Source organism: Idiotropiscis lumnitzeri, chromosome 18 (genome assembly GCF_059441095.1).
Source record: "Idiotropiscis lumnitzeri isolate Australia: NSW breed Sydney's pygmy pipehorse chromosome 18, RoL_Ilum_1.0, whole genome shotgun sequence".
In the NCBI taxonomy this organism is placed as follows: Eukaryota; Metazoa; Chordata; class Actinopteri; order Syngnathiformes; family Syngnathidae; genus Idiotropiscis; species Idiotropiscis lumnitzeri.
In genome coordinates, this window is record NC_142408.1 from 8,731,137 (window position 1) to 8,743,045 (window position 11,909).

The 11,909-nt window shown below is 38.0% G+C and overlaps 1 protein-coding gene across 5 annotated transcripts in view; it reads left to right on the plus strand.

Annotated features, from left to right (window-relative positions):
• Window positions 1-11,909, plus strand: part of LOC148319402 (uncharacterized) — a 44,873-nt gene that overhangs the window by 2,898 nt on the left and 30,066 nt on the right. For all 5 annotated transcript variants that reach the window (XM_088280755.1, XM_088280758.1, XM_088280757.1 and 2 more), the window contains exons 2-9: window positions 3,795-3,824; window positions 6,823-6,922; window positions 8,011-8,128; window positions 8,360-8,483; window positions 9,819-9,892; window positions 10,026-10,083; window positions 10,441-10,470; window positions 11,567-11,777. In XM_088280755.1, the coding sequence (XP_088136881.1) occupies window positions 3,795-3,824; window positions 6,823-6,922; window positions 8,011-8,128; window positions 8,360-8,483; window positions 9,819-9,892; window positions 10,026-10,083; window positions 10,441-10,470; window positions 11,567-11,777 (745 nt within the window). The remainder of the gene's footprint in view (window positions 1-3,794; window positions 3,825-6,822; window positions 6,923-8,010; window positions 8,129-8,359; window positions 8,484-9,818; window positions 9,893-10,025; window positions 10,084-10,440; window positions 10,471-11,566; window positions 11,778-11,909) is intronic.

Here is an 11,909-nt window from a genome sequence, read left to right on the forward strand (position 1 = left end):
TTTAATATTCAATCGAGCTGTCATTTTTTTTTTTTTAGAGTAATCCAAGATGAAAAACATTTTTAAATTTCCATCCCTTTGATTAAGAAACAGGACATTATTTTAAATTGGCCGGGCAGAGAAGTGCACAAACCACTGTGTGAACACCCCAGAGTTGTTAAAAATTGTGAGTTATAATTTTAATTGTTGTCATCATTGTTGTCAAGATTTAGCCAATAAGCCATGGACCACCACAAAAATATTTCAGAACAGTTAGACTTGAAATTTATTCATTCAGTTCTTACCATCTTTGTGGTTTGTCAAATATTTCTTAGCATAAAGTTGTTTTATGTATTTATTTACTTATTTATTTAGTCATTCATTTTCATTTTTTCCCAGTATTTTTAAATAAAAAATGTAAAAAAAAAAATGGGGATCCGATTATGAATTATAAATTCTCATTTAAAAATAATGATGTCATATATCTCTTGTATATCCTCCTTACGTTGGCGTGTTACTCTTCTTCTGGCTAGCATATGGTTAAAATATTTTATTGTAATGTCCAACTATGCTCATCATGTTATCACATATTTTATGATATTTTTTTTAAAGAAATCCCCAAAATCATTGCAACACGTTTTATTTTGAATATAGAAAGGATAACACACTGTATGGTTGCTTCATGTAGGCCGTAAATAGCGACAACCAAAGTAAACTTCAAGAAATATAATTTAAAGTATTTTTTTGTCAAATTAAGCAGTCTATCAGACCAACATTCACTCATCCTCTGTTGATGTTTTTTTTTTTTCTATCCGAAAAGTGTTGCATTTTATGGAGCGTTTTCATGTTGCATCATTGTACACCACTTGCTTGGAACCCAGATAGGTCAGATGAAAGAAAATGATTCTGACGAACATTTGATTCCCTGCGAGATCAGAAATGATACAACGGCACACGGAGAGGTTTAGTGTGTCGAGCAGCAAGCAGCGTAGTGGAATTATGCGAGAACGAGGCAGAGGCAGGGAGCGCGCTTAGAGATTGTGAATGTAATCCCCTGACCATCTGTTGCTCTCTCTCTCCTTCTCTCTCGCCACCTGAACATAGCCACCAGCACCAGCACCAGCGGAAGTGCACTGCTGCCAGCAGCATTAGGAGAGTCTAATGTCACTTCCTGTTCCAGTTTTCCCGCAAATGCAGCACAATTCTGTTTCTCTCTTTTCCCCCATTTTGCTTTTTTTTTTTTCCTTCTGTATTCTGTGACTGGATGTCGGACTGCCTCAAAATATTGTCGTAATATGGTTTTAATTGAATCTATATAGTCAAGGGAAACGAGTCACAACTATTTTTAAAAAAAAAGTAACATTTAGCTTACAAGTACTGCAAGGGTTACTCATTCAGTTTTTTTTTTTTTTTTAATATATGTACAACACTCATAAATAATCATTTGACCAAAATCGATCCAATGGCCATTTTATGTCGTTAGAAACCGGGCAAATCACTCTGTAGTCTTTAGTTTTATGTCAGATGGATTATTGTCCCACTGCAAGGGCCAGTGATGATAGAACAGATCTTGGAAAAGTTCAGATTCTACCAAATGGAGCGGTAGTTTGCCCTTTTAAATGTTAACGTCATGCAGCATTAGCGTGTCGTACTGTGTTTTTATTGCCTAAAATCAAGACCTTTCAGCCTTTTCTTCTCTTAACTATAGCCCACCTGAAATAGACATGCATGGCTTTAAAGCATGACAAGCCTCGAATAAACTTTTTAAAATGTTCCTTTACAAGAAGTTATTATTTTTTTTAATTAATTGTGGACACCGGTAAGAATAGTCTTTAGCATTGGTAGAGACTAATGGAGATGTTTGAAGGGTAACCGTCCCGTCTGCCTGACTCTTGCCCCACCTCTCACGAATATTGGAAAAAGGTGCTCAAAGGGGGCGTTGCCCGGAGTACCACTGGGCTTGTCAAACAGAACACATTTGTCTCAGTGAGACCAAATTGTCTTTAGCCAGCCTTTTGTCACATCTAAAATGCAAACAATTGCAGTGAAGTATTGCTAACAAAAAAAAATATACATAATTCGATGACAAAGAGGGAGAAATCTAACAAAAAAGGGAAAAATGGTTGAAGTTGCAATGAATTAACCCAGCCAAATTGTCACCTTAATAGATTCAAGGAGGCCCCATTCAGACCATGATAACAATCAGTTTCCACAATTGGTGCCTATTGGTTTATTACCCTCAGGCCTCTGTGGAATAACATCATTCAAATGAGTGCGTAAGGACACTGTTCAATTCCGCTCATGTACTTCTGTGAAACAGAGTTAAACTGAAAGAGATGGCGGAAAGTGCCCAACCCATTTACGATTCCACCTCTAAGGGAATTACAGAGTGAGGAAATATTTTGGCGGCAGTAATAACAGTTTTACAAGAGTCATTTTTACAGTCAAATACTAAAGCCTTGAAGCGCCCAGATGTGCGTAAACAGTTGTTTGTGTGCACTGAAAGAGCAGAAGATGTTGCATTCAAATCTGTACGTGCGGTTTTTCCCTCTATCATCCTGTTTGGGCCCATCTGCCATCTAAGGCTCCAGAGGTTTAGTAGGTTATACTGTATGCCTGAATACTGTCCCAGCAATCACCAGTAATCCCTTCTAAAGCGCTTCAATCCCACCAACATTGTTCTATTGCTGCATCAAGAGAATAAAGATGGGCAGTCTAAAAATAAACCAAATACTTAACCCCTTGTTAAGGCTCTTTTTTTTTTTTTTTTATTAGTACTTTGTTAAATCTGTTTTTGCTTTTTTTTTTTTTTTTTTTTTTTTTCTAATGGCCTTGTGATCCACCCCCTGACAGTCTCATGTGCCAACACATTTTCAAGGGATGATGTGACACCTGAGGCTTCAGGAATGGTATCAGGAACTTATGAGATGTACGGAAATAACAGAAACCTGCAGGTAATGGTGGAAAACACCTAGAATTTACTTGGCATTACCGTACTTTTGGTTTCTATTAAACCCACTCTGTGATTCAAGAGGACATTTATTTTTAATAATACAAAAAAACAACTCCAACAGTTCTATTTTCATAAAGCTGCATATTGAATGCAAATGTAACTGGCGATTACATCACAAGCCTGGTTTGTTCGTTCGCGTTCGTGTTTGTGTAATCATGTGTCATGAGTCATGGCTCCATTGTTTGCATATTAATGGCGTTGTCAGACTTCAATAACAATTAAATGCCAATGTTATTCATGCCTAAATATAGTTCCGTGTGCGCCAAAAATAACCATCTTTACTTTCTGTGGTCCATTCTTGTTTTTCCCGCACACCTCAAACCTATCCTGTTCAAAACCACTAATGTCTTCAGAGCAACAACGGCCAAATTGATGAATCACAAATATGTGGAGGAACTTGTGTCAGAGTTCTGCTGAGAGACATGTAACTCACACACACTCACACCGTACAAGTTAAAAATTGCCCCGTAGCCTTTGTTCAGACCCCCCCATTTTTTATTTATTTATTTTTATTTTTCAGAAGACCCTCTGTAACACAGGTTTCAAACTCAAGTCCCGGGGGCCAGATTTGGCCCGCAACCTCATTTTATGTGGCCCGCAAAGGGCAAATCGTGTGCGGCAGCTTCCTGTTTCTACCAAATTATTTCACTTTTGACATTGAGAAATGAGATATTTGTCACCAATCCTTTTATACTCCTTACTCCTCGAGCTGTCTTTCTAAGTTTGAATTGTCATCAATGAAACAGAACTTTACAATATTAAGGGTCCCTAACTAAACCTGTTGTGTATTCTTTATTTGCAGTGAAAAAAGCCAAGCTCCATGGATCTTCGGGTGAGTACTTTCACAAACGTTTCTTTTCCGAATGGTCACACATTTGCAGTGTTTGCTTTAGCTTTGTTTGCAGGCGGGTTTACCATGAAATGAGACCCAGGTAGGGTAAAATAGTCCTAGCTGGATTAACACTTGCTGAGAAGCATGTTTCACTCTGTTATAGAGACTTCTCATACGTAAATACTTTTTTTTTTTATCTGTGCCTGTGTTGGCTGGTTTGTAGATCCATTATCAGGATCAGGTAAAGACTGCACCTTCTCTTTGAAATGTGCTATAATATTCAGAACATATTTACAACTCCATTCTTGAGTTGACCGCATTTTTAAGAACTTTTAAATGCTCTCTAATGTAAATAATTAATAATAATACGTTTTCTTTTGAATGCTGTAACCTGTGTTGCTGCCAGCATGTGCGGTTGACTTTTAAACTCGCTGGCTGCTCAATCCTAAATCCCTTCACTGTCCACCTATGCCAATCCCTCGTTTAACCTCACACTTATTATTTTAAGCCTTGTGACATGCCTTGCCAGAGCCACAGCAACTTCTGATGTTCTCGTGACATTTTACCCCCTCTCATAATCACAAATTGACCTCTGCCCTTTGTTAAGGAGAATGGTCTCTGTTGCACGAGGACATTGAGTTTGGATAATTACTCAGAGTCTTGTGTGTATTTTATGAAGCTCTTCCCTCCCCTGGACCACACCACGTGTAACACCTGCCCCAAAGCAAACATCATGGATAATACACTTAATCCTTTTGTGTCTCTTAGGCAATGTGTAAACATACAACGGATATAAAAAGTCTCCACACCCCTTCTCAAATGGCAAGTTTTAGCGAAATAAAAGAAAAATAAATTATTTAACCCCCCCTCCCACTTCAATGTGATCTACAACTGGTAGTACTCAATTTGAATGAAAAAAAAAATAAAATGATTTCGAGTGGTGAGGTATGGTGGAAAAAGGTTTGAAATTAGGCTAAATATATTGTAAACGTGGTGCTGTATTGGACAAAACACAAAAACACACACTGACATTTTCTCCTCTGTGTACACAGTTGGTCTGTGACATTTATTTGCATTGTACTTAAACCACACCTTCAGTTGAGCCTCACTTTGGAACGTCAGTTTTCTGGGGAAAATAAATCATCTTGGACGTGCTACTGCTTGGCTTTACACTCACTCCCTCAGGAAACTTGAGTTTGATCAGATTTTTTTTTTTTTTTTGTTTGTTATTGAGTTACTACATGCTCAGAACCAGACAGCAGAATGATGAATTGACCAGCAAAGGCTGAAAAGCAGTCTTCCGTAGAATGCATTCTCATCAATAAGAGGTCAGAATTCAATCTTCCGACTGTCTGAGTTTTCCTGACTAATTTATAAAGAAAAACGCAGCATTGATCAATAATGGATGAAGAGGAAAAAAAAATGTCAAAAAAAAAAGCATCATGCCACGTTATATGACAATGCCAGTAATGCTGTTCTTGCTGGCAGTCGAGTTTTTTTTTTTTAGATCTTTCTATATATTTGCCCGTGGATAGCAAAAATCCGCCTCTCACTCTTCCCCCATTCTAAATGCATTTAAAGAAGAAGAAACATAAATATATAATAATGATGAACTCCTATCAATGTCAATACCAAGTTGTCGGTGTGCACGATGGAGACTTAATCAACAGCATATCTTCTGTCACCTTCCCAGTTTCTTGCCAATTGCGTCCAGTCAATTAATTTATTATATGTCATGCTTTGGCCATTCTCTATTGTGCTGTGTCAGTCTTTCTTGTAATTATACTTGCCGCAAACACCCCACAGCTACAGTACTCAGCAGTGTTCATCTAATCCATACATCCTCTTGCTTTATCTTATCTCTTCTATTCATGGTCGCCAGCCCAAGTGTGGCTCAAATCCCGGGCTAATGATATGAATCTAATTAGAAAATTGCTTTGAGTATCCCCCTGGCTCCTTTGGAATAATGTATTTTCTTTGGCTTCCATCTCTTTGAGACACTGATTAAGGTCTGTGCTTTGCCGCTTTTGCCACTGTAGCCAGGACGGCACTTTGAGCGTCTGAGGGTGTCTCAGTGCCGTTTCTTTTGTTTCAGGCTGTTTAATAAAAAACAAAAAAAAAACAAACGAGATGAAATGTTTTCAATGTGTTTCTGGGGCAACATTAAAGTGTGGCAAGACTGCAACCGAGCAGCTGATACCTTGCTTATTTTTCTCATGGTGTGTGTGTACGTTTGTGTACGCATACTTGCAATTCCATCCAGAAGGTTAAGTTTGCGTTTAATTTCTTTAGGGAAAGGGTTGATTACGGAGTTTAAAATTTAAAAGTTGTTCATGATATCTCGTTTGAGGAAAATGGATATTCATGAATAAATGTTCATAAATGACATTTATAATACTGCACGGCCATTTGTCAGATGATTAAAAATACTGATGGGAATGCTTTGCAAACGAAACATGCTCATGTTTTTTTTGTTGTTTTTTAACTTTGATTCCGACCAGAGTGTGAACACCGAGTTAATCCCTGACCGACGCCCAGTGCTGACAACTGGTTTATTACTTCGGTAATACTTCCTGAGTGGCCACAATCGCTGGGTGTGACAGTTGGCCGAGTGGTCTAAGGCGCCGCGTTCAGGACCCAGTCTCCCCAGGAGGCCTGGGTTCGAATCTCGAATTTCCCCATTGTGGGACTAATAAAGGGCAAATTATTATTAATTATTATTATTATTATTGTTGTATTTGCATTTTGCTACTTTAATCCAGCCTCAAAGTCAAAAAGAGTCCGGGCAATACCAATACTCAAAAAAGGCCAACTGTTCAACAAAATGTAACTTTTTGTCAGTGATCATATCGGTATAGTTGTTTGAAATATTATCACATGTTGTGACCGTCTTCAATAAAAGCGCCTTGGTCATGTTGATTTTTATTTATTTATTTATTTTTAAGTCGCCCTTTAAGCATTGTTTGAGTAACTCTGTGTCATTTCAACCTTATTTCAGACAAATTCAACACTTACGTGACACTGAAGGTGCAGAATGTCAAAAGCACGACAATCAACGTGCGAGGGGATCAGCCTTCCTGGGAACAAGATTTCATGTTGTGAGTAAATGAATTTAGAAGATATTAAAGTGGTTATTTTTTTAGGCTGTACTTTGTACACTTTATCTTAAGAAGAAAAAAAAAAACCCCGAAAGGTTGGCAGTCTTTTCAAGATGAGTGAACTGTAACTGCATTTTTCCTCCTTGTTCTTCATCTGCTTAATTTCCTCCTCATATTTTGTGAAATGTACCCGCAGTAATCAGAGAGCGAGCATGAGCTTGCAAGGATCTTTGTCTTTTGTTAGCACTCACATTGCGCCGGTGTTTGTTGTTCCAAACCCTGCAATAGGAGTAACAGGAGTGTGTGTACACTAAAAGCCAACACGTGACCACCTGACTCAAATAAAATCCAATACGTGATGATGTCAGAGACTACCCGCCGGATGTTATGTGTTGCTCATGGCACATTATTAAGTCCACCGCTCGTCAATACAAGCGCTATATCAAAAAGATCCAACACTTTTAGACAATGATACATGCAAACACAAATGATTGGCGATTTTGTTTACTTGACCAGCAAGTACCGATTTGAAGAGGCCTTGTTTAGAGACTTGAAATGAGAACCTAAAAGCCCCTATTCTGTCACTTTAAATTATTCTCCCTGCATGACTGATTTATTCTATCTTGTTTGAGCCTGCGATACAAAAAAGTCTTTATCTCTGCACCTGGACACCATGGATACTCCGCGTGAACCACTCTCCCTCCCTCAGCCCTGAGCTTTTTTGTCAATGAGCTGTTCACTTTGATTGTCCTTTCTCTCATCTTCCTTTTGATTGGCCCAGAGAGAGCGGTAAACTACCACAGATGAGAGTATGCAAATGCTTTTGTTACCCCGGCTCCCTTTCAAAAAATTAATGTCCAATTTGCTGCCATCAGGCAGGATTTGAACCATTTGAATAGAGAGGTGAATGGATTGGACTAATGTTGAACAAAAACGGGAGCAATCTTTTTGTTATCAGAGATCTGGTCTGGATCTTGTAGTGATTCTCATGTCAAACCTTAAAGGCTTCATTTCTTGTGACACGTGTTCACCTGATTTAGTGCTCCTCATTTTGAAGATATTAAAATGTTTTTGTTTCTTTTCCGCAGCGAGATCAACCGGTTGGATCTCGGGCTCATTGTTGAGGTGTGGAACAAAGGTCTCATCTGGGACACCATGGTGGGGACAGCCTGGATCCCTTTGAAGCGGATTCAACAATCAGAGGAGGTTAGAATGGGAACAGATATTCATAAAATTATATTGTGCGATGCTGTGTCTTATTGTACTTACTGCAGTGTCGGACCTGCAGTTTGTGTTTTCTTCTATATGGACTGTTTAAAAAAAAAAGGGGGGGGGGGGCTTGTTAGTCCTAATCCATGATTTCAGATGCTTTTTAAATTCATGAAGCTGGTCTCTGATGGATTTTTGGAAAATGTGCTTCCGCATCCCCAATTGCAGGAGGGCCAAGGTGAATGGCTTCTCTTGGATGCAGAGGTCCTGATGAAAGCCGATGAGATATATGGCACCAAAAATCCGACGCCTCATCGACTCTTACTGGACACTCGCTTTGAGCTGCCTTTTGGTGAGAGAATATTGTCATCTTAATGTGGACGTTTTTTTTTTTTTGCTTGGATTTTATTTCAGATTTGCTTTGAAAAGCTCAGGTGCTTCTTCTTAATATATTGTGTGGTTGTTACGTGCTCAAGAAAGTAGAATACGTGGAACCCTATTCGTGGTAACCTGGAGCAAATCAGCCAGGACCCACCGAATCTTAGTGGACTGAAATGTCAGCAGCTGGTTTTGAAATTGCCTTGGGCATGACTCACAGATTGAGGACGTCATCATGCAGCCTGGTGCTCTTTTGACCAGGGTAGGAATATACAGTGTAAATCTCTTTTGTTTGTTTTTTGGGGAATTCATCATACACCAGAAACACTGACGTCATGGATAATGAACGGCTGTATCATGTTAACTGAAGCTGACATTGTCAGTAAATGCATGTCCACACAAACTGGTATTTTATATTTATACTGGCTTTCTGGCATCCGCTTTCACCCGAGACTTATTAATTAATTTAAAACCAGATAAACTCGAGTCAAAACTCAGTATTCAGCATTTGTGCAAAGACTTGAAAAACATTATTATTCTATTTTGTTCTTATTTTTAACGTGCATTGTTTCTTCCCGTAACTTCATTCCACATAATGTTATTCACCTTCAGGCCCAAATGTGTTATTGGGCCTTTTCAGTCTCCTCATCTGCTAAAAGGCTTCATACTAGGACTGTCAATCGATTATGATGTTTAATAGCGAATGAATCATACATTTTGCACTGCTCTTAATGTACAATGAAAATTTATTTTTTCGAGTTTTTATTACTCTCAACTCAACTTGAGTGGATAATCATTCTTGCCTTGTGCAGATGTTGCAACATTTCAAATTCAAGAAAGAAACAACAGTAACTGTAAAACTAAGCACGCAATAAAAAAAATGACACACATTTTACATTTACTCATAGTCCTTTCATAAATTAGCTCGTTTAACACACAATGTAAATCTAAATGTATTATGAATTTCACTTCTATTTGAAAAACAAGTTTTAATTTTGGACAGTTTAGTCACAACTTTCTTCTTCCGGCCTAGTAACAAATTACTCTATCTACATCTGTGCACCACACTACCCCTGTGAGGCCAATGTGAGCGCAGCAGTAACACGAAAAACAATTAATTAATTAATTGCACAATAAAAACATATTGCTTTTTAAAGAAAATTGCATTTAACACATTAATTTCCACACCTCCTCTGTTGCTTTGGTCGGTTGAGCTATTGTGTTTGTATGTGCAGATATTTCTATAAATATGCGACAAGTTAATGTGACAGTGTTTTTACTAACCTATTTTCATGAATTTTGCCACCAGACATCCCAGAAAATGAAGCTCAGTACTGGACTGACAAACTAGAACAAATCAATTCAATGGAAATCCATGATGAGGTAGAAAATTTTGAATAGGTTGAATTAGTTTATTTGAAAGGTGACAACGAATTACATGCCGGTTGTCATCCAGTTGTAAAGGTAATTTTTGTATTGACTAATGTGCATGTTATTGTGTTTGTCTCACATGCAGTACACTCTTCCAGGCGATATTGACAGTCATCCAATGCCCCCGACCGCTTCGCAGTGCTGTGAGTAATTCCTACTTTGAGCCACTAGAGGGAGCCATTTCTTCTATATTGTAAAACAGGTTGTGTCATTCATTTGCTCTTCCTTTCTTTTCCTTTCAATACAATTGTAGTTCTTATTAAAAAAATTATTTGTCTAGTTTTATTACTAAAATATATTCATTCATAATTGTGTCAGCCTACTGACATTGTTAAAAGCTTGCTTGCATGTCAGTTTGGTAACAGAGGTCTTTACAGCCATTGGTGGGTATTCACAATTCTTCCATTGTTAGTAAAAACACAGACACCACAATATTTAATTTTCACTTCCCCTTCCTCCTTGATTTTGCCTCTTTCTTTTATTATTTGCACTTTCACCAGGCAACTATTTCGGATGGGCTGACTCACTCAGTATGTAATGAAATTATTCCCCTAGCCAATCCTCAGTGCCCCTATGCATGCCATAATTCCATATTCCCCAAAAGCATTTTGTCCATATACATTGGATATAAAAAGTGCACCCACCGCTTCTCAAATGCCAGAATTTTGTGATTTCATCAAAATGAGACTACAGTGCATCATCCATTTTTATATACTTTTACTGACTGCTAATTTGTAACAATGTGATCCTTTTGATGCCGTGGAAGCTTTTTACATGGCATGTGATCTGAAATTAATTTAGGATTAAACGCAGCTGCTTTACTGTGACCGGTGGCAGGTGTGTCCTGGTTTCCATTTAACATGATTGGTTAATTGTGAACAGAGCCCCATCCTCCCGTTTTAACAAGGTGTGCACACTTATCTCAAAGTTTGTTTTATTTTCCCTCGAAAATATGTTTTATTTCTTTCAAATGTGTTGTAAAATACAGTATGTTACATTGATGGTGGATTTTTCTTTGTAAATGATTCAGCTTGATTTATTATTTATTTTATTTTTATTTTTTTTACATCACAGGAACCTGGCATTTATTTGAACAGGGGTGTGTAGACTTTTTATGGCCACTGTAGTTCTATAGTAAGCGTTTGTTTTTCCCCTTTACACCTGCTGATCCTCAATAATTCAACACTCTTATTCCCACCCTCTATTTTTTTTCCTTGCTTTCTGCTGATTAAATAGATTTTATACCTCTAATTATTGTTTTATACCATTTCCATCCATCCAGTTTTTGACCACTTTTCCCGCTCAGAGTCATGGTTGAGCTGGAGCCTATGGTCAGGTAGCATAGACATCGCATTGACAGGCATCAATTCACACTCACATTGACAATTTGACGTCATTGTCAAGAAAACGTCTTAAAAGAAGGGTGATATTTAAAGGATCTGTATGAAGTATCATTGCATTGACAGAATGCACTCTTCATACATTTCCACTGGTTGGTGGTTTATACGTTCAGCATTCTCAGATTGTGATTATAACCCAAAGTATTGAAGGATTTACCATCATTGAAAAAAAAAAAAAAACGTTTTACATGTGTTTCAGGCAATAAGATGTTCCCTTTTGTTGCAGCTTTGGACGACCAGGACAGTGCAGTAGATGACCGGGATAGCGACTACCGCAGTGAGACTAGTAATAGTTTGCCACCACGTTTCCATACAACAGCTCAGCCCAACTCTTCCGTGCACCAGTATCCCATTGGGCCTCGGCCACACCACCACATAGACTCATGCACCGACTCTCTGCACAGTTTTGAACTGGAATACCGAGATCAGAGATGCAGGTATACTTGACTCATTCAACCAAACAAAAAGCTTTAACACATCGCTACTTCCATCTACTTTTCCTTTATGTTTGTTAAAAGTAATATTTTTCGTACTGTATTCTGGGTCAATTGGTGTAATTACTAATATCT